This window comes from Zalophus californianus, chromosome 8, assembly GCF_009762305.2.
Source record: "Zalophus californianus isolate mZalCal1 chromosome 8, mZalCal1.pri.v2, whole genome shotgun sequence".
Classification (NCBI taxonomy): Eukaryota; Metazoa; Chordata; class Mammalia; order Carnivora; family Otariidae; genus Zalophus; species Zalophus californianus.
The window spans coordinates 106,446,528-106,469,403 of NC_045602.1; the positions used below are offsets into that span (position 1 = coordinate 106,446,528).

A 22,876-nucleotide genomic window follows, 5' to 3' on the forward strand; every position below is an offset into this window, starting at 1 on the left:
TACCTTTAAAAACAAACAAATATTTACTAAGACAGGACTAACTGGGGGGGCATGGGCCTCCATCGGATGAGAGGTAGAGCGGCAGAGAGAGCCGAAGGATAGAATGACCTAGCTGGGTAAAGAGCATGGAGAGAGTATTCCCAACAATGGGTACAGCACGACCATAGCCCACCATCTGGAAAGAGCTCATGGTACTGAGGAGCAGAAAGATGGCCAAGGTTGAGCACAGAGAAAGGGAGGGGGAGCGGTATACACTAAGAAAGAGAGGCAGGGAGGAGCCAGATCATACAGGTCTGCAGCCTCGGTTTGGAACTTGGATGTATCAGTGCGTACAATTAGAAGATGGCTCTTAGGGTGCCTGGGTGGCTCAGTCGGTTAAGCGGCTGCCTTCGGCTCAGGTCATGATCCCAGAATCCTGGGATCGAGCCCCACATCAGGCTCCCTGCTCAGCGGAGAGCCTGCTTCTCCCTCTCCCTCTGCCTGCCTCTCTGCCTACTTGTACTCTGTCTCTATCTCTGTCAAATAAATAAATAAAATCTTAAAAAAAAAAAAAAAGACAATGGCTCTTAGGAGGAGAGGTTGGAGAGGTGATGGATGAGGTGAGACAGCAGTCTGTTGCAGTGTCCAGCCTAAGGGTGGCAGTAGTGCCTAACAGGGTGGCAGAAGTGGGCATTGAGAGAATTTGAAATATGCTTTGAAGGTCGATTTGGCTCACATGCAGGAGAGGGAAGATTCACAGAAAATCTCCTGGGTTTCTGTTTTAAGTACTTGGTGGGTCTTGGTGTCAGTTACAGATTTGAACAACGGAAAAGCAAGGGCTCAGTGTTGGACATGGTGAGTTTGAGATGCAAACTTCCTTCTAGAGCTGTCAGGTTGGATATATGGAGATGGGTCTCCATGGAGAATTCAGGAACACAAATACAAAGCACGTAGATGGTATTTAAACCTTAGAAGGGAAGGAATCACCTAGAGAGAGGGAAAAAGTGGAAAGTGTTTGGGACTGAGACAAGAGACACCCCAAAATTTAGAAGATGGGTAGGGAAGGACTCAACAAAAGGAAACTGAAAATGGGTACCAGTGAGGCAGGAGGACCATCAGGGGTATGCAGTTTCCTGGAAGCTAAGCAAAGGGTACTCAAGAAAGGGAAGTAGTCACTTGTGTCCCATGTTACCAAGGGGTGAAGGAAGATTGAGTCTGAGACATGGCTGTTGGATGAAGCAATGCAAGGTCATCATGGCCTTATCACAAATAGTGCTAGCACAGTAGTGAGGACAGAGGCCAGATTTGAATGGTTAAAGGTACGGTGAGGAAGAAGAAATAGTAAGCATAGACTACTCTTTGGAGAAGTTTGTGAAGCTGGAGAGCCCTGTGAAGTCCAAGAATGCACTTTTTAAAAGATAAGAGAGGGTAGAACATGTTTTCATGCAGAAGAAAATGATCCCACAGAAAGGGAGAAATTGCTAATGCAGGAAGAGGGATGGCAGAAAGAACCAAGTCATTAACAAGACCAAAGGGATGGGATCCATGGCACAAGTGGAGGAATTCGGCTATGGTAGGGCAGATCTACTCTCTCTGTCATAACAGGAGGTGGATCAGGTGTACAGCAGGCTCAGATTTGGTGGTGGGAAGATAAGAGTGATCACATAATGGCTTCTGATTTTGCAGTGACGTACAAGGAGTATTTGTTAGCTGAGCATGCATGGGAAGGGGAGGGTGTGGAAGGTCTGAAGAGAGGGAAAAGACATGAGCTATCATCTTGAGTAGAGCCTAAAACAGTGCAGTATTGAGTGCTCCCTGAGGTTTGCGACTGGGAAGGGAGAGCAATCAGCTGGTCATGTGGTTTTCCCTGGAGACATGCAGCTACCCAGGGTAGAGGTTTTTGCCAGGTATGTACAATGGAGGGAGAAAGGCCCAGGGGTTTGAATGTGTTTATAACAGAAGAATTGAAATGAAGACTATGGAATCTAAGCTTTATGTGAATGGAAGTGAATCCAGGAGAGAGGACAACATACTGCAAAAAGTGGAAGGGCAGATCCCTGTGACCTGAGGTGTTTTGTTTTGTTTTAAAGTAGGCTTCACGCCCAGCATGGAGCCCAACACAGAGCTTGAGATCAAGAGCCAGATGCTTAACCAACTGAGCCGCCCAGGCCCCCCTTGTTTTTTCATAGTATACATCACCAGTGGTTCTCCTTCTCTTCAATTATTCATTTTTCTTTTAGGATGTCTGGAATGGCTGGTCTTTTTAGCATCTCTGGCAAGATATGGGTGAGTAATCTTAAATATACTTTTTTGTGATTATCTTTGCAGAGAGGTTTTTAAAGAGTAAAAATGTAGCTTCTAAACAATAGGAAAGTAAACACTTACAAATACTTTTATAATGTCACTTTTCTTCTTAAGCCACACAACTGCTCTCATGTGGAGTCCCCAGTAGAATTGTGTCCCTGTGTAGAAGGGCATAAATTGAACAAAGACCTGTGTCATATTTTCTTGGATCAGTGATGGATTCCTTTATTAAAGCTGAAAGGGTTTATGTGGTTTTACTTCATCTTATTTTCCCATTGTCAGAATCTCCCTATAGGTCAAAGATTATCTAAGCCTGAAAGTGATACTGTGTGTCAGGGATCCGCAAACTATAGCGTGGGGGCAGGCCACCTGTTTTTATAAGTGAAGTTTTATTGGAACACAACCATGTTCATTCATTACCTATTATCTAGAACTACTTTCATGCTACAGTGGTAGAGTTGAGAAGCTGTGACTGAGACCATGTGGCCCACAAGCCTAAGATATTTACTCTCTGGCCCTTTAAGAAAGTTTGAGCGCCCCTACTATAAGCAATTTTATCGTTCCACTGAGTCATTTCAGTGAGTTAGAACTGTTACTTAGGTTAAAATGTTGAACAGTTATATAATCTTGAATGTGTTACATAATCTTTTACTTCCCTTTATGTGTAGGGTGGGCTAAATTCTGCCAAATTTAACAAACTTGCTGTGGAATTAAATATATATCCTTAAAGTATTTCAAAAAATCTTTAGAAGTGAGTCCTTACATTTTTCTTTTCAAGGCTATGATTTTACGTCATGATGTCATATTTGGAACTTAATATTCAAGGAGTTCATGAAGAATCTTCTTCTGTTTCTCATGCACATTGATATATGTTTAGGGAAATTTAAGAACAATCTTTTGTGTCCTAGTTTTTCAGTTATATTTTATTTTCTGCCTTGTGAGATGGAATACTAACGTCAGAATTTCTTCACAACAGAAACTAAGTTTGTCACTTGGATTCAGTACTTCTTAAAGTTTGTTAACTGTTTTTTTTGGCACTTGTGTATGATATTAAACAATAACTGGAATTTTCCCTCTCTCCAGATCATATGAGTATTATATTTCTTAACACTGATGAGAAGTTTATTGAGGGTTTGAGAATTATGAATTGCCAATTGGGAATTGAGAGTAAGGATTTTGCCTTTTGCAGTATGTTGACACTAAGGGTTGACAGAGTCATATATTCTGATAGCCATCGGAGAACCTTGTAGCCTTATAATGTCTAATTCAACAGGATAGTCATAATAGATGGATGTCAGGAATCATAAGAGCAAGATCTTGGCATAGAACCTACAATAAGTGCAAATCAAGAGATGAATTGGTTTAGTGGTTTAAGAAGAGCTTAGATGGAAGGTGGTCATGACTTTCACGCATTGTTAAAGAGGTGTATTTTCAAATATAGTATCTGGGGAGAAAAATAATTGCTTTGACTTCATATAACGGCATTTTGTGCTTCAATAAACAGGAGTTTAGATAAGGAGTTACAGTTTTTCATTTTTATCATGCAAATAACTACAATGTGTGGCATTGTCATGTCAAGGCCAGGAGTGGGTGTTTTATCTTTATACTCACAGTGCTCCAGCCATGGGCAGCATGAACAGATCTGTGTGTATGCATCAGACTACAAAGAAAGGGCAACTTGGAGAATAGAATATGATCCATTTCTGAATAACCAATGAAGATGTTCTGCCTTTTTTTTTAAGATTTTATTTATTTATTTGAGAGAGAGTGAGAGAGAGAGAGCATGAATGGGGGGAGAGACAGAGGGAGAAGCGAGAAGCAGACTCCCCACTGAGCAGGGACAAGACTCAGGCTTTGATCCCAGGACTCTGGGATCATGACCTGAGCCAAAGGCAGATGCTTAACCAACTGAGCCACCCAGATACCCCAATGAAAATGTTCTTCTTAGTGACTGAAGAGTATATATGATATTTACATATTATGTATACTTAGAATGTCTTTCCAGATATCTAAACAGGGAACAAAAGAAGATAGTTTTATGGGATAAATTGTTAAAATTTGACACACAATTACATTTTACATTCTGTAGAGTCACTTTTATCTAATATTAATACCATATTTTTTTTCTTTTTGGTCAATTTTGCCTGGAATGTTTTTCCACTTTTAGCCTTTTTCTTGCTGTTATGTTTTAAATGCGTCTTGTAAAAAGCATGTAGCAACAAGTAATTCTTTTAAATGGTAAATTTAGTCCATTTATATTTATTGGCATCACTAATGTATTTGCACTTTGTGTGTGTGTGTGTGTGTGTGTGTGTGTGTGTGTGTGTATGTGTGTAGACAGGGGATAATATGACTAAAAGAACATAAGTGGGAGGTTTGTAGATTATTTTGATCTCTCCATGTATGTGTATTCATTACTTTAAAAATCTGTGAGAGAAATCTGGTATCACCCTCTGTATCAGCATCTAGGTTCCCCAAGCCTCTTGACAACTTTTGTAGTTTCTTCTTTTCTTAGAAACAAGTTTTCAGCCTTCCATGAAATCTCTGGGAAGGGCTCTCACAACCTGTTTCTGTAATCTAACCCTTGTCCTCTTACAGAGGACATAATTTCCAGCCTATTGAGACCCAATCCTTGGCTATCTGTCAGGTTTCCACTTCAACTTTGAGGTGCAGTCTTGCCTGGTTGCACCTGAAGAACCACTTAATGAGCAAGTCCTCCTAGCTGACTACCCAGCTCACTCAGCTTATTTAGCCAGCCCTTCTCCCTTGTCCAGGATCCTTTCCTCAATGTTGAATGTATAATTGTGGGGAACATAATCTGTTTATAACTCATGTCTAAACAATATAAAACTATAGTGCAAACATATTAACAGTGAACAAAAGGAACATAGTATGTGGTGAGAGAGAGAGAGAGGGAAAGAACATGGCTAGAACTAAGTGAGTGTAAGGTCTCCAAGAAAGATCAAACAAGGGAAGGAGGAAAGACACAGAGTGGCTAATGTCAGTGAGGTGAGGTTATTGACGTCCATCCACAATCTCTTTTATCCTACTGTGATGTCGTGGATACATAGACAGATAGAAGTCAGTGTTTCTTCATCAACAGTCTCCCCTGGATGAGTGGCTGGTTAGGTATAATACTTCTATAGGAAAAACTGCATGTTATTAAGTGAGGGAAAAGATAACAAAACAGTGTGTGTAATGTTATGTTCGTGTGGAATTTTTATGTGTATACCAGAAAATGCCTGGAAGGAGATTAATCAGATGTCAGCAATAGCTATCTCTGATACTGAAATTATGGCTGATTTTTAGAAAATCTCTTATCTTTCTCTGTATTAATTTTTTTTCTGTAATGAAAAAGACAAAGTAAAAACAAGAACAGTATCTATAACATAAGCCTACTGAACTAGTCCTTAAAGTCTTTGAGTTTCTGCTTTAGGAATGAAGGCAGCTTGCTGGATCTGGCATTCTGGAAATAAAAGCTTGTCCTCAGGATGTCAGAATTGCTCGGTGAGGAGACACCCACACAGCTGAGCTCCCATGAACTCAGGGGTTTTGTTGTGTTCTGCATTTGGCTTTCTTAACTCTACACCAACCTCCCATATGTTCTTGCTTGACTAAATCCTTGAGGTGAAGAAGTTCCTTGAATAGTGTTATAAGCCAGATCCTGTGAGCTTCCTGCTGTCACCTGGAATCCAAGGGATCCTTAGTAGGTAATTTGTATCACAGTATGGGGGAAGAGTGGATAATCTCAAATGTTCTATCCATCACTAAAATTCAGATTGTCTTTTCAATCCAGTCATGATGGTATCCACCGATGTATTTTAATTTTTATATAAACTCATAGAAGTCATTGCCACTCTAGCTATAACACCCATCCTCATATATAGCCTTGACATTTGCCTACCCCATAAGAGTCACGGGCGCCTGGAAGATGTACAACTCAAGGAGTTCCTCAAAGAGTGGATAGACATCTTCTAGCTACAGAATTGGCACTGATTTTATATTTATAGTAGCAATATAAAATGTCTTTGAAATTCAGCTTAAAAGAAGTTATGCAACTTAATGAGAAATGTTAATAATCTAAAGAATAGTACAAGGTGAGGTTCATGCCATGGAAGCAATGCACAGGAGATTGAACTTGGGAAGCACTGTCCCTGAGTCAGGTGCCACAGTCAGGGTTCGGGATCCTGGGGCTGACATGTTGTCTGTGGCCCATGTATGGAGAGACTTTCCAGCCTTCCTGTCTTCTCATCTCTTTTCACAGTTGACGACAGTGGTGTAGGGAGGTATTATCTTTCTCTCTTCCAGAGAGACAACTCGTTGTTCTCTACCCTGTGTGTGTATCTCTGAGTCCATGAGTTTCCTCTGCCATAAACTGTTGTCACTAGAACACTTTGAGTGCTTAGCATAGAACCTGGCACCTAGTCAGTACTCGCCAGCTGTTTCTTGTTAGTTGTATTCATTGATCATTGTTGTCATCATTATTTTACTTTTTACCTCTCACTAGTCAATAAGGAATGCTTTCTCTTTTTATGCAGTTATTTTTTTAATCCAGGCTGATAGCAGGATTAAAATAAGGTTCTATGGCAGTTGTACAAAGAGTATTTTTGCTAACTAGGTTTAGCATCTGAATGCATTTCAATGTTATTTGATTTGATTTGGTGAATTTGTACTGCTCACTGAGCTAATACAGTATGTAACTTCCCTCACCTCAGTGACACTGTCGTTATGCAAGGATGCAGGCAATAAGGTAGGCTGCAATCCTTGGGAGGACAGTCTGTATGATGGAGAAGATTTAAGGCTTTATAAATACCTCACAATGAGAATTTAAGGCCATGAGTGTTTAGACTGGAGAATAACAAGAGAGTATTTTTTTCAAAGTGGGAATACTTTTTTAAAAATTTTAATTCCAGTAAGTAACAGTGTTATATTAGTTTGAGTGTACAATATAGTGACCCAACAATTCTATACATTACTGAGTACTCATTGTGACAAGTGTTCTCTTAATCTCCCTCACCTATTTCATCCATCCCCTCACCCAACTCTGCTCTGCTAACCGTTATTCTCTACAGTTAAGAGTCTATTTTTTGGTTTGTCTCTTTTTTTCTGGTTCTTTTGTTTCTTAAATTCTTCATGAGTGAAATCATATGATATTTGTCTTTGATTAACTTATTTCACCTAGCACTATACACTCTAGATCCATTCACCTTGTTGCAAATAGCAAGATTTCATATTTTATGGCTGAGTAATATTCCATTGTGCATATACACCACATCTTCTTTATCCATTCATCTGTCGATGAGCACTTAGGTTTCTTCCATAATTTGGCTATTGTCAATAATGCTGCAATAAACATAGGGTGTATATATCTTTTCCAATTAGTGTTTTCATATTCTTTGGGTAAATACCTCATAGTGAAATTACCGGATCACATGGTAATTCCATTTTTAACTTTTTCAGGACCCTCCATAGTGTTTTTCACACTGACTGCACCAGTTTGCATTCCCACCAACAGTGCATGAGGGTTCCTTTTCCTCCACATCTACACCAACACTTAACAAGAATATATTTTAAAACTCCCCAAATGTCGCCCTGTGTTTTAGATAGTGGTATGTCTCCTCTTAACTGTTTTGAGTTTTTTTTTTCCTTGTAAAATGATCTAGAACCATATTACAGTGAGATGGTGTACACCCACAAAATACCTCTCTTAATGCCTATAAGAGGCTGCAAGGTTGTGTTTTGTTGCAAGTGTTGAAAGGGTAAAACATTGAAGGTGAACTGAACCCTTGGCCATTACTAGAGAAAGTCTTTCTGAGCTGCTCCCACACAGGGAAGATGTTTTGAGGATTCTGATCTGTGTTTGAAAGGGATATTGGGTTTGTCCCAAAACTCCTCAGAGTATCCTGTGACATTGGTGGGATCTAAATCCAGAGGGTTCTGTGTCATTCAGGGCCTACCCAGCTCTGACTGAGACTTTGCAGCACTGGGCTCGCTAAGTGGGTGCCCTTGGGCAGCATTGAATCTGACCTGCAGTAGTTCAGTCCCCAGAGAGAGTACTTTTCTTTCTCTCTGGAGACAAAGGGCTCTACCTTATCCAGGGATGCTTTGGCCTTGCTCCATTCCTTAAATCCATCTGACCACTGGGTAGAATGTTCTTCTCATTTATTCTACTGTAGTGGTGTCTTCATTTAGTCTCTCACTCAAATCTGTATGTAGCCAAAAACTAGCTCTAACTCCATTATCTATTACACTAGTACTGTAGAAGTTGTCAGGCCCATTAGGTGATATTTTTGTGCATTTTTAGGAAACAGAGTAAGATGCTTCCTTATAATGAGCACATACAATATTGAACAAGGATCAGTATTTTCCACAAGTGAAAACTGTCACTTTGCCTGACAGTTAAAGAAACAGAAACACAGGAATCTAAAACTGAGTTAGATCAGTTTGAATCAGTTATTACTTGAAAGCATACATACGGCAAGACTTCAAGTACCTAATGCCACAAACCCCAACACTCTTAAGGTGTTCTAAAACCATTGTGAACTCAAAGTAAACAGATAAAGATTTATGTCTGCAGTTGTGAAAACACAACTTGGTTAATAAGGCTTTAGTATTAATCAACTAAAAGACCACAAGATGGCAGGATTTCTCTAAGAGGCTCAAATAAATCCTTTAAAGAGTAAGCTGAAAAAAAAAAATAAATGCATATGTGTTAGGGTTTCCAAAAAAAAACCAAACTGTACTTTTCATCATGTATGAATAATAAATGCTTTATTATCAAATTAGTATTGATAATAATAACAGCTAACATTTATTGGAAAATAAATAAATAAATAAATAAATAAATAAATAAATAGTTGATGGAGAAAATTGAAGCGGAGCTTGCTACAATAAGAGGATATTTTGAATGCACTAAGAAGTGTGTGACCCAAAATGCAATGATTCGAAGTCATATAACTTATTGAATTCCAGAAAATAACTTAGAAAATTTCTTACAGGTTACTTTAATAATTTATTTTGCAGAAAGGGTGTAAGAGACTATGCAGAAGGACTTATAACTGGACATTATTCATTCCAGCCATATGGATGGATATTATTTATAAAACAAGTTCCAGAATACACACCTCTCTGGGTCGACACAAAGCCAGACTGGCTTTCCATATCTTCTAATTCTTTGGCACATTTCAGAGTTTAATCCTGATGGTGGCACTGAGTCATCAAGTAAAGCATAAACTATGAACACATAGAGTTTTCTGAAGTGGAGAACTGTATGATACATTTTAGAACTTACATTGAACGGAGTTTGAATGAAGCAACCTGTTGATATCCCAAATACCTCTTTGCCTACTGGGCTGCAGAACATTAGATTACTCTTAATAAATAATTGCCCCGGCTAAAGATAAAATGATGACCAATGCCATAACAGAGGATGGATGATAGTTTTACAAATCATGAGTTGTTTGCATCTCCTATGAATAATTGAAGGATATGCTAGTATCTTTTTTTAATTCAATAAATATTTTTCGAACACTTTGCATATATAAGTATGTAAAATATTTCTTCTACTGAATAAGAAATTGGAGAGAGGAGATCTCAGATTATTCTGGACCATTAACAAGCTTTTTTATTTGTTGGTTTATCATTCAGAATTAAGCCAGAATAAAAGATAGTGTTTAATTGAATTGACATTTATAAACTGAGAAACCAATGGGAGATACTCGAGTAATTTGGATTTTGAGAAATATTAAAATAGAAACTAGGAGTCATTTTCATCCACCTCATCAGTTCTAAGCAAGTCATTCAGTTGTTATCTCTGCTTGCTGGTGGCACTTAGCTTGGAATGATTTCATCATGTGCCCATAAATGCTTGGATTATAGTGAATGACTGGTTTTGGAGCTGTAAGGGCCTAACACAGATGATCACTAAGCCATCATGGTGAAGCTTGGCTGCTGCATGTCCACATTTAAGTGGGCCTTGACTCCAAACTGGTAGGTTCATACCTGTATGACTTAGCATGTAAACAATTTTTAGCAAAAATGGTTATCTCTTCACTCATTTTTTAAATGTTTGGTATCAAAGCTAGTCCCAGGGAACAGTAAAAAAAGGGATGAGGGCTTTACTCAAAGACTGATGGAATCTCATTTATTCATAATGAATTAACTAGAAAAACTTTCTTCTGTCTAATATTTTCAGTTTTATGGTGATTTAGGCAAGTTATTGAGGATGGGTAGAGTAGAGTAATGGTCTGATTAGGAAAAGGAAATGGTACATTTTATTTTAATTAATTACTTCATTCAAAGAGAGAAGGAGTGGGGGTGAAGGGGGGCAGAGGGAGAGGGAGAGAGAATCATAAGCAGGCTCCATGCCTAGCACAGAGCCTGGAACAGGGCTCCATCTCACAATCCTGAGATTGTGACCTAAACCAAAATCAAGAGTCGGACGCTTAACCGAGTCACCCAGGCACCCCAGTATGGGACATTTTTAATGATTGATGTCTATAAGTAGTAATTTAGTTCCACTTAAAAATTGACAAAGGCCTGGGGCGCCTGGGTGGCTCAGTCATTAAGCGGCTGCCTTCGGCTCAGGTCATGATCCCAGAGTCCTGGGATTGAGTCCCACACTGGGCTCCCTGCTCAGCGGGAAGCCTGCTTCTCCCTCTCCCACTCCCCCTGCTTGTGTTCCTGCTCTCTCTGTCTCTGTCAAATAAATAAATAAAATCTTTAAAAAAAAACTGACAAAGGCCCAGGAAGTTTAATTTTTTATGGATGCCACATGATGAGTAAAAATTGAGGTGTGTGGTGGAATTATAGGGGAGAATGACCCAAAAGAGTCTGTCATGATGAAAGAAGGGGCTAGAAAAACAATTCTGCCAGAGTTCTACCAGATCATGAACAAAGAAATATAACTCTCACTTGATATGACCTTTATTATTACTCTCTGATTTTCAGTGTTGTAAAATTTGACTTGTCCTTGAAGAATCACATAAATGCAGATTGGGTGAACTTTGTGGGAACTCATACATGTAGAAACAGTTTGCAGACTTGAGTTCTAGCTAGAGAGGGAGATTCAAACATGTTTGGTAATAAGTAAATATTTTATTTTTTTCTTCTGATTACAGCATCTTCACAACTATTTCACAGTGACCCTTGGAATTCCTGCTTGGTGTTCTTATGTCTTTTTCGTCATGGCCACCTTGATTTTTGGCCTTTTCATGGGTCTGGTAAGAGATAATGCCATTTCCCCCCTTTCTTTAAAGCCACATGGGTTTTATGCAAAACTAGAAAGCAGCCAAGAAAGAAAAGATGCATAAACAAGTATCGTTTTGTGTATAATCTAAGCAGTTACTTTTTTGATACTACTTTCAGTGGTAATTTGAGATATAATGGAAAGTTTATTAAATTATTATCTCCTAATCCTCACCTTAAATATTCTGAAGATGGGTGCTACCTAGAATATAGGTAGTAATGAAAGAATTGGAGACCTTACATGAATTCATAGTCAGTTTCTAAGACAACCAAGTCAGCTGTGATTTCACACATTGCCTACTTGATTGGAACACTGTGGTGATAAGGCCAAACCTGTGAATTTGTTCCTTGAGTGAACAAGATTTTTTCTTGTTCACATCCTCCAACTGAACCTCTAATTCTGACCTGCTGCCTGTACATACACTCTGGTTATCCCAAGGTGGATTTTGTGAGATATTGTAGATAAAAAAACACAGTCATTATTATGGAAAAAAAAAAAAGATGCAAAGCACATTACTATGTCTTCTTTAGGTATGAAAATTAGTACCTAGTAGGTATCTGTGTGTTTTCTCCCTAGATGTTTTAGGTAAGAATTGAAATAATAAATTTATTTACTTAACTACATAAGCAACTATAAGTGTTTTGGCAATGTTTTACTCTTTTACATAATTTTTAAATCTTTCTTTTCATACTCACACTTGATCAGTTTGATTAAGCTTTAAACTCTAATTAAGAAGTTCTTAAAAGCCGGGCGCCTGGGTGGCTCAGATGGTTAAGCGTCTGCCTTCGGCTCAGGTCATGATCCCAGAGTCCTGGGATCAAGTCCCACATCAGGCACCTGCTCCTTGGGAGCCTGCTACTCCCTCTGCCTCTCTCTCTCTCTCTGTCTCTCATGAATAAATAAATAAAACCTTAAAAAAAAAAAAAAGTTCTTAAAAGCCATTGTGCTGTGTATTAATCACAAAGCTTCTAAACACTGTATGATAGGAATAATTGATGATTACTAAAAATTTATATAAAAAGGACAGATGTTGAGGTTAGATTATCTTAAAGTCTGTCCTTAGATTGTATAATGCATTTCAGCTCTTTAGTAAGTCCTTTTTAAAAATAAGCTTAAGTGCTCGCTCTGGCAGCACATATCCTAAAAATAAGCTTAAAATGTCAGCAATTGCTTTTATATATATTGATAAATAACTTGTTATGACAAAGCCATACTCCAGGAAGCCAAGGAGGCTTGATTTTATTTTGCTGCAAACATGCTTACTTCATGCTATGGCTTGTATTTGAGATCTGACCACTGGTGTTAATTCCACAGATGGGGCTGGAACTCAGATATGTCATTCATTAGGTCGCCTTAATCTTATTGCTAACCAACATGGCCCTGATGGTCTGGCCTAAAAGATTTGACTTGGGTATAAATTTGGATGTAAATATGCTTTTCCCATCTACTGTCTAGTGTTGATCTTTCTAGCGGTATATTTTAGAGCCACATGAGTGTGAGGCTTTTGCAGGGGGAATACCATGAGATCCTGGGTGGTTCTCAAGTGGAGTTATGGAGAATGTAGGTTGAGTGTGAGCCTATTGAAAGACCACTGGAAACTACTCAGCATAAAGAGTTTCTGAATTTTATCTTTGATGTTAATGTTAAGTTCAAAAAATCAGGCCAGGCCTGCCTATGCCCTAAGTTTATTTGGAAACTTAGATTCAAATAATTGGTCCAGGAAGATTATTAAAGTTTGGACTGAAGGAAGAAGAGAGTGGATTCTAGATTGTTCAAGTGATTAAATGATATAGAATATTATTCCTTTATAAGAAGTTGGGAGGAGAACTTTATTTAACAAAAGAATAATACATTTTCTGGTAATACATTTCCATAAATACCAAACACATATCTCTGATTCCTTTTCTACAACCATAATATGTATTTAAAAAAAAAAAAAGTACACAACAGCTAGAATTTTTGCCTTCAAGGAGGTCTGCAGCTGTGCATTCCATGTTCTGTGGTACCTTTGCCATTAACTGAGGGCTGAAAGCAGAGCCCAGGCCTGCAGTCCTGTGTCCCTGGAAGTTCTTCCCTCTATGAATCTTTTTAGATTCATACATATATAAGATTCAACTTACACAGTGGCCAGGAGGAACACGATATTTTCCATTGGAGTGATTTCCTGGTCAAATTACTGTTCCCCATCAGCCTAATGATTATGTTTCTTACTTTTTCCTAATTTTAAAAGATGGTAAGTCAAAACAAGGCTGCTAGTTTAGATTTTTGTTTGTTTTCTTGATTGACTTTGTGATGACCGAATTACGTTAGTAAACGTTATTTTTCACCTGTAAACAAAGGGCTCAACCTCTAATTCTATATACTATTTTCCGCCAGTGCAGGAGTTTTTCAGTTCTGAGTGATCTATACACTTGGTATTCACTGGAGGATCCTGCTGGGCTTCTGGGGGAGGGCCCTGTTGCACCGATACTCAGGTGTCTTTACCTTTGTGGAGTTGCACCACTCCTGGCCCGACTCATTGGAAGCTGCTTCGCATTGCTCCATGTGACTTTTGTTCCCTGAAGCCTTTTCGCACCACTTTAAGGGATGAAACAAAAGTAAAAAATGGCAGCAGAGCCCTGATCTCCAGTCCCGGAGCTGAACGATCACGGCTCCCTCTCTCCGGCGCACCCTCAGGGAAAGGTAGTCAGTCCCTTTTGTGTGCGCCAAACCCCGCAGACTCCTGCCCTGCACACCTGCACCAGTCTGCCCAGCTGTGGAGGAGTGTCTCCTGGAGGCCCCGCCACTCTCTGGGCCCCTGCTCTGGAGCGTTTGCCCGATGGTGCACACCCACTCCGCTCCTCCCTGGGGAAGGAGCCAGATCTCCCAGCAGTTGTCGCTTGCAGGTCCCCTGCTTGGTGAGCAGTTGCCCCAATCGTGCTGCAGTTTGTGATGTATGGCAACACCTAGCTGAGAGGCCATTCCTGGGCTCGCTAATTGTAGCTGCCTTCCCATGCCTGGGAACTCTGCTGCACTCAGGCAACCCTGTTCTTTCGGTCACCCCGGGGATCCTGAGACCACACTGTCCCACCTAGGATTCTGCCCTGCTTCGCTACCTGAGCATCTTTCAGAGAGGGACATCCCTTAGAGGAGCAGACTTCTAAAAGTTCTGATTTTGTGCTTCACTGCTATATTACTTTCTGGTAGCCAGCTTATGGAGGCTGCCTCCCCTTGTGATTTATTTTCTGATATATCCCCTCAGATTCACTTCTCTGCACCTCTTACCTTGCAAAAAAGTGGCCACTTCTCTATTTATAGAGTTGCAGCAGTTCCTTTCTTAGATCTCATGTTGAATTCACAGGTGTTCAAAATGAGTTGATAGATAACCTAGCTGCATTCAAGGGACCAGATGAAACACAGGTCCCCTACTCTTCTGCCATCTTCCCTAGGGACTATCACATGAAAATGAAATTTTTCAACCTCAGTCTTTTCAGATGGAAATGTTTTCCTCTTTACTGTTCAAATCAATTTAGTGGATTGGAGCTTGTTCCTCTTCAACCCACAGAGCTTCATGCATCCCATTGCCCTACCACAGGGGTCTCCCCAGCCTGGCATTCAGGCTTTCTCTGGATCCAGGAGCCCCCATGGTCCAGTTTGGTGTAGCTTAATGGAGCCAGGCAGCTGGTGCTACCCATCCACTCGGGACTATGCCAAGTGGATGGGTAAATGCTGCTTCAAGTGGCCATTCTTGATCCTTCCCAAAACTATAACTGGTTGTCATATTTGTTATCTTGTAAATATCTGTCAAAGTGCTTTATTCATTTTTCTTATGGAATTCATGTTCCATATTGCTTTATAATTAAACTGCCATTTTTTCCCTTTTTTTGAACTCCTCCCCACAGAGGTTAACATGATACCTTGAACCTAATGAACCAAATTTTGAGTAAAGTAATAAATGAATATACAGATTGGTAATAATTCTGAACACAAAGTAGGGTACTCATTTGATGTTTATGAAATTGAATCAAAAGTACTATGACTTCTTTAGGTTCTTTAAAATTTTAGAGCACCTTAAAAACACTAATGTATGAAGTAGTGTTACTATTTTATTTTTATTTATTTTTAAAGATTTTATTTATTTATTTATTTGATACAGAAAGATAGCAAGAGAGGGAACACAAGCAGGGGGAGTGGGAGAGAGAGAAGCAGGCTTCCCGCTGAGTGGGGAGCCTGATACGGAGCTCGATCCCAGAACCCTGGGATCATGACCTGAGCCGAAGGCAGACGCTTAAGGACTGAGCCACCCAGGCGCCCCAGTAGTATTACTATTTTAAAGCCTGGGCAATTATTCAAAGTAAAGGCAAAGTCCGAGAGTTAGCTGGGTACAAGAAGTGGATTGCCCTTCTAAGCGGGCAGCTTCTCCCTGGGTGGACGTTTGCATTGTGGGGTGCTGTAGGGGAACGTGTGAAGAATGACTGCAGCTTATTCCCGGTCAGTGAACTGTGCCCTTTATGATACAACCTGTAGCTTCATGATCCATGCCAGTCTGGGCGTGGAACAGGGACTGGGACGAACCTGCCCCTAAGGAGCTTGTAGTTTATGAAGGGAGAGGGATGTTTATAGGGTAAATAGAAAGTGGTTCATGCTGCAGTAAGGTTGGAGATGAAGCCAAGGCAATTACCGTCTAAAATAGGGTTTCGTTCATATCATTAATGACTTTTCTCACAATTTATTTCTGTAGAAATTTCTTATGTTACTCTTAAGAATTCTAGACCCTGACATCGTCTTTTACTCAGTAATTGGTTACCCATTGGTGAGAGGCAGCGATATGCAGACTAATTTTGTTTGGCCAGAGGAGTGTTTTTAAAAAGGCCATTGTAGACTTGGCTCAGAGTATCTATTTTCTTATACCTGCTTGATTTACCTGTTTTTAATGGGTCTCCATAGACATTTGACTTTGTGACCCCTGACTCCTGTTAAGTATTTGTAATTTTTTCCTACATTGTTACATTTGAAAAATAGGAGATCTTAATTGTATCCATGTCTTTTTTGAGGACTTTTGACCAACTGCTAATTAATTGTCTGTGAATATCTGGTTATAGAACCAAGGCCTACATTTGAGGTTCTTTGTTAATAAATGTCGTATCTAGTCACAGTAAAATCACTTTTTTCTCTCCAGGTCCTGGTGGTAATATCAGAATGTTTCTATATACCACTTCCAAGGCATTTATCTGAACGTACTGGTAAGTATGATAAAGTCATGTGATAGAGTATTTTTGGCATTCTGTGGTGTGCCCTTTTGTGCTCAAAGAAGATACTAGATTCTTTCCCCCCAGTTCACTAGGTGGCTAAACCATCACCACTTACCAAATTCTTTGAAATATGTTCTCTAAATCAGATTTGAACAAAAGTTCTTTTTTTCCCCTTAAATTAGGGAGTACTTCATTTTGGCAATTATTTTTTCCCTTTAAGTGTATGCCCTTCATCAGTTAGTTGATACCTTTTCTTTCATTCAAACTGGAATGAAGGAGGGCAACTCATATTTATTGAGTCTCAACTATGTATCATTAACTATCCTAAGTCCTGTAAGAACAGTCTCCCCAAATCCTTGCACTGTCCCACACCATTTGTAGGATTCAACAGCCCTGGATTTGCATGCTTTTATTCCTAGTTTTGAGACTTTGCATGAAGACTTTTATGAGACTTTAAAATTGTTGCATTTTATGTGGGAGTTTAAGTAAACTTCTATTTCTTTCGAGTTCTTGACGTTTTCAAGGCTTGGAGACTTCCTTAGATAATTAGAAAATATATTATGTTCCTTAGAATTCTTAAAAATCACAGAAACCCAGTTTAAAGTAACTTAGGAAAAAAAGGAAAATTTATTTATTTATTTATTTTAAAGATTTTATTTATTTATTTGAGAGAGAGAATGAGATAGAGAGCATGAGAGGGGGGAGGGTCCAAGGGAGACGCAGACTCCCCGCTGAGCGGGGAGCCCGATGCGGGACTCAATCCCGGGACTCCAGGATCATGACCTGAGCCGAAGGCAGTCGCTTAACCAACTGAGCCACCCAGGCTCCCAAAAAGGAAAATTTAAATTAACTCACATAACTGGAAGACCCAGGGATATTCTGGCTTCAAGCACAGCCCAAGGGATTTTAGGTTTCTGCTTCTCTGTGGCTGATTTGGGGGCTGTCAACAGCCCTAACTCACATATTGTCAGTTGAACAATTCCTGTAGAAAGAGAGAAGGCTTTTCCTCTTGACTCTGGCCAAACCCTCCTGGGAAGTCCCGTGATTGGCTTGGCTTAAGTCACATTTCTCAACCCATCACCTGACCAGTGAGTGAGTGGGTCGCTGAGTGTTCTGTAAGGTACCAAATATAAAGCATGAAAGAACCTTTGCCCTCCCTGGCCCTGTGCTCTCCCAAAGTCTGCAGGGTCAGTGAAATCTCCCAAGAGGAACAGGGAAGCCCCGGATGGAGCTAGGGGCCGTGTGATAACATAGCTTCAGATTGGAGAACACTGTCACGTTCCCCCCGCCCCCCCCCCCCTTCATTTCATGGCTAGACACACTCGACTGCCTGCTGAATAATCAGTTTATTGAGAGGCCGTTCCCTTCTGCTCCCTCCACAGAGCAGACTCGGAGGTCAGAGGAGGCCCACAAAGCTGAACAGCCGCAAGATGCAGAGGAGGAAAAAGACGATTCAAATGAAGAAGAAAATAAGGACAGCCTTGTAGATGAGGAAGAGGAGAAGGAAGACCTTGGCGATGAGGATGAAGCAGAGGAGGATGAGGAGGAGGACAGCCCGGCTGCTCGTGTGGACGAGGAGAAGAGTGACGCCCAGGACCAAGGGCCCCTGAGAGAGGTCCAGGAGCGGGGAGGAGCCGAGCCTGGAGAAGACGTGCCTGCGCAGCCCAGCCCAGCGCCCTCAGAGGCGGCAGAAGACACACTGAGGCAGCGCAGAAGTCAGCACGCCGATAAGGGCCCACAGGTCTAATGACAGTATTTCCGAGAATTCAGGCCAAAGGAGTAGTCAGCTTCCTTCTGGTCTGCAGTGTAAATCAAATCCTCATTTTTTTCTGAATGAGCAAGCTTTTCTTAAAAAACGATCTCTAGTCATGTAGTCTCTGGCATGAAGCCTCATGTATGTTAATGAGAGTGTTTCAGACACGACAATCAGGAAACAGAAAAACAAACAGGGTGTTAGGATCCGTTTGGGGACTTGGCATGGGCACACATTCATTGGCTTGAGGCTAGAGTTTTGACCAGAGAAAGCACCCCGCAGGCGCCATAAAACACAAGCCAAGCCACACGACAACATCCGCACAGTGCATGGGAGGTCTTGCAGAAGTCTTCTTGTGTTAAGTATTTGTTTTTGTCAAACTGTAAGAGACATCAGCCACTACGTACGGTACAGAGACACTTTTTTCAGAGAGAGAAATTGAGAGGGCCCTGGTTATTGTGGTAGAAAAGAGCTTGGACGTCATCCCAACTCTCTAAATCTCCTTTGTTAGGATTTATTTCTTACCTTTAGTATTTCCAGCTTTCCCAGCACGGGCCTGCAGGCGCCCCACACTCTTCACAATACTTCCTCAGTGAGAGGCCTCCGACAGCGGCCGCTTCACATCAGCCGCCTTCGTTCTGACTGAAGGGTTTACATAATCCAGAACCAAAGCCCACGGAGCTGTGACTGCCAAGCATCTTGAATGAAATGTTGTAACCTTTGGAGATTCAAAAGGAAGTAGGGATTGTACAGGAGAGGTTTTTGTTATTGTTGTTTGCCAAAATGTAGTCATTTTTTTTTTTTCCCAAAAGGTTCCTTTAGCAATATTCTTTTTGAAGCCAGAAGTGCCCTAAGTGTTGCCAGTGCAAGGTTGTCTTGTGAAGAAAACTTGAATACTTTGTTGTTTTGCTTCCATCTCAAGGGGTTCTCTGGCTCTTGAACCACTTTAATATTAAGTGCAAAACCATTTCTGGTTTTCTTTCAGTGATGTGCTTTTGGTGAAAGAATTAATGAAAGTGAATATCTGGAAATGAAAGATTTGGTTTCCTTTCCTTCTTCCTTAATCTTGTAAAGAATTTTATCCCTGTAAATCTCTCAATACTCAATCTACTAAAAGTACCCAGGGGGCCCAATTTCTTTTAAAGAATCCATCCATCTACTTCTGCCTTACCTGATTTATGTCTTCCAATAAATTCATAAAATGAGATTCCAAGCTTATGAAAGATGTCTGAAGTTGATCCTACACCCTTTGGGTCCTGACAGAAAAACAAGTAATACACGTTTATGAAATTCGAAAAGTTTCTGTCATCTTTATAAAGAAATATGCAATATACTCCTGTCTGGCTGTTTTGATAACCCTTACCTTGTATTAACTTTGAACACAGTCTCCTTAGAGGAGGGGGAGGTGCTGAGATCCTCTACCCTTGAGTGGTTGGATGGGCCTGTTGCAAGCCTCACACAAAGGGAGTTTTTATTCTGACAGAATCCAATTTTTAGAGATGGTTATTTCTCATCTTTCTAACTCAGTTACCTGACAGTCTCATCCCCCCTGTACTGTGAGGTTCATGAGGAGTCGCCAATAGTCTTTCTCTTCAGATGGCAACAGCACCTTGAGTTTGAGGCCATCACAGAACTGACAGACTGGGAAAACCTTGACTTTGGCTCATTTCCTGCCCCTCCTGCCATGTACGTCTTCTAACACATCCTCAGTGCAAGCACCATGGTTCTGATGATGGCAGCTCCCTCTCCTTTATCCTAGGAAGCTTTTCTGGATCATTGCTGAGCGGGGCCTGCCCTTCTGTCACTGGATTTCTTTCTCTTATAATCAGCTGAAACAAAATTTTCAAAGATCAGTAAGTTTAAGTTCAGAGGTATGGAATAAGAAAGGTTCCATAGTTTGGCTTTTCTGTATAATACGTCCCCCCTTTTACACTCCTCCTATTAAAACTTTTTTTTTTTTTTAAAGTGGAGTGTTTGACCAGAAGGGAAGGAATGAAGAAATAAAGTCCACTTTCGCTTTTTATAAATGTAAGGCCAATTTCCAATTGGACCCCAAATAATACCTAATTATATAACAAGAGAAATGTATGTTCTTTCTCAACAATACTTAAAAAAAATTGGAGGAAGAGGGGAAACCAGTTTGGAGAAGAAGATTCATTGAGAGTTGAAGCCTCTGTGGCTATAGGAACCATTTTTTTTTTTTTTAACATCCTGGCAAAAGGTGGGGTTTTTACTAAATGGCCTGATAAGTACACATCTAATTTAATTTCTTTCCACTTGAGGCCTTTATAGGTTTTCAGTATTTACTGAATATAAAACTAAGGGGTGAAAAAGTCAATCTAAAATAATTTGAAATTAGATTAACATTTCAGTAGGCTTTTATGGATTTTTTCTGGAGATAATCTGTTTAATCCAGAAGTCAAATGTGTGGAAACATGATTTTGATTTAAAAAATAAAAAATAATCATGCTTCCCATGTTGCAACATCAGTTATCTAATTACAGAATAGTATTTTCTGTAAATCAAAATTAGGAAAATTAAAAGTGACTGTAGATTTGAGAATGGGGGTGCAGTGCGTTATATGTGAGTAGTTTCTCTGATGAGAGGGATAAAGTCTGAAACTTCTAGCCACGTTTTTCTTTAGTTTCGTTTATCATTCATCTCTTGCTAGATCTGCTCTACCACCCCAGCTTGCTTAGAGATCTCCTATTGGAGCTACAGATAGGCAATCCCACTGCTTTCTTTCTCTTTGAAGTCTAAGCACAGAATGGGGTGACAGGCAGGACTCGTTCACTTCACAGGTCCCCGAACCTCATGGGTGCGTACTTAAAACCTCTTCTGGTGTGTGAGCCCTGTTAGCCACAGGCTTCTTTAACTACAAAAAGAAATCCTGAATAACGACCCTAATACAAAATAAACAAGTGTTAGCCAGGTTGGCTTTTGACAGTGGAGAAGGCCAAATCTTGACTTTTTTTTAATGGCCAAAATCCTTGTTGCTAACTACGGCATTGCTACGTGATTTGAGGGTGTGTAAGCCTGCAGAACCGGCATCCTGTAACACCTTTGGGGAAGGATGATAAAAACACCTTCTAGCTGAGCACTTAGCCTTTATAACTTTTACAACCAAGTCTTTAAGAGTGGAGCCTGTATGCTGCTTTCCAGGATGGCAAACATTAAAGAGTCCAGCAAAAAAAAAAAAAAAAAGGATAGAAACAATAGGGTCCACCTAAGATTTCAGTATAAAATGTTCAATTGGCATGAAGTGAGAGAAAGAAGGGAAAGATTGGTGCTTTTGCTAATGTGTATCAACTTATCTCTGTCCAGCTCAGTATTGAAGTGTTATTTCTACCAGTATTATAAATGTGTAACGGCCCCATCCCATCAAATACAACATTTTGAAAAGTATTCATGTGAATCTTTTGTGCCAACAGAAAAGTTCCTTCTTGTTCAGTATCTATCTCAGTCCTACGTTTTGATCCTCTTCAGAAGATCAATTTCTCTTGAAAAACCAAATGATGAACCTTGATGGGGCAGCTTTTTGAGCGGCTTTTCTGAACCAGGAGATTTAGTTAGAAGGCCTTTGGTGGTTTCAGACCAGGACATGGCCTTCAGATGGCTTCTCGGTCAAGTTTCATGGGAACTGCGCCCCTGTATATGTGTGACTCAGATCATTTTCACATGTTTCTGACGTAGTTTCATGTATTTGTTACTAAATAGCTTCTTTGTGCAAATGCAGTTTTTATGCTAAAAATACTGTTTATTTGTATTGTAATACATTATAAATTTGTTTATATTTTTTGTAATAGTCTTAATTATTTCGCTCAGTGATATTTAATTATTTTTCTCTTCATCATGTTCTTTCCTTCCTCAGATAGCATCTGCAGCATCTGGAATGGGAAATCAAGATATGAGTCTCAAGCATCACAAAATTGTATATAATCTTTGATCATATGTTTTTATTTTATTGTGAACTTCTATTTGTGTCCAAACCTAATGATAGTGCTAAGTAAAGTCAAAACAAGTGTATTGCTTTTCATAAAAGTATTTTCACAAAAGTCATTTGCCTAGGCAGTGAAAAGTACTGCTTTGTTAAAAAAATAATTTTCCTGTGCCCATCCTCTATCCAATCTGTTTGCTCCCCCATCTTTCTTTCTTTTTCTTCCTTTTCTTTCTTTTTCTTTTTCTTTCTTCCTTCCTTCCTTCCTTCCTTCCTTCCTTCCTTCCTTCCTTCCTTCCTTCCTTCCTTCCTTCCTTTCTTTCTTTCTTTCTTTCTTTCTTTCTTTCTTTTTCTCTTTCTTTTCTTTTCCTTCTTTCCTTTATTTCTTTTCTTTCTTTTCCTTCTTTCCTTCTTTCTTTCCTTCC

General features: G+C 39.9%; 1 protein-coding gene across 1 annotated transcript in view; it reads left to right on the forward strand.

Annotated features, from left to right (window-relative positions):
- TMX4 (thioredoxin related transmembrane protein 4) overlaps window positions 1-22,307 on the forward strand; it is a 44,482-nt gene extending 22,175 nt beyond the window's left edge. Inside the window, exons 5-8 of the mRNA XM_027621753.2 lie at window positions 2,220-2,265; window positions 11,403-11,504; window positions 16,689-16,752; window positions 18,144-22,307. Of these exons, the coding sequence (XP_027477554.1) occupies window positions 2,220-2,265; window positions 11,403-11,504; window positions 16,689-16,752; window positions 18,144-18,508 (577 nt within the window). The 3' untranslated portion in view covers window positions 18,509-22,307. The remainder of the gene's footprint in view (window positions 1-2,219; window positions 2,266-11,402; window positions 11,505-16,688; window positions 16,753-18,143) is intronic.
- Window positions 22,308-22,876: the final 569 nt, after the last annotated feature.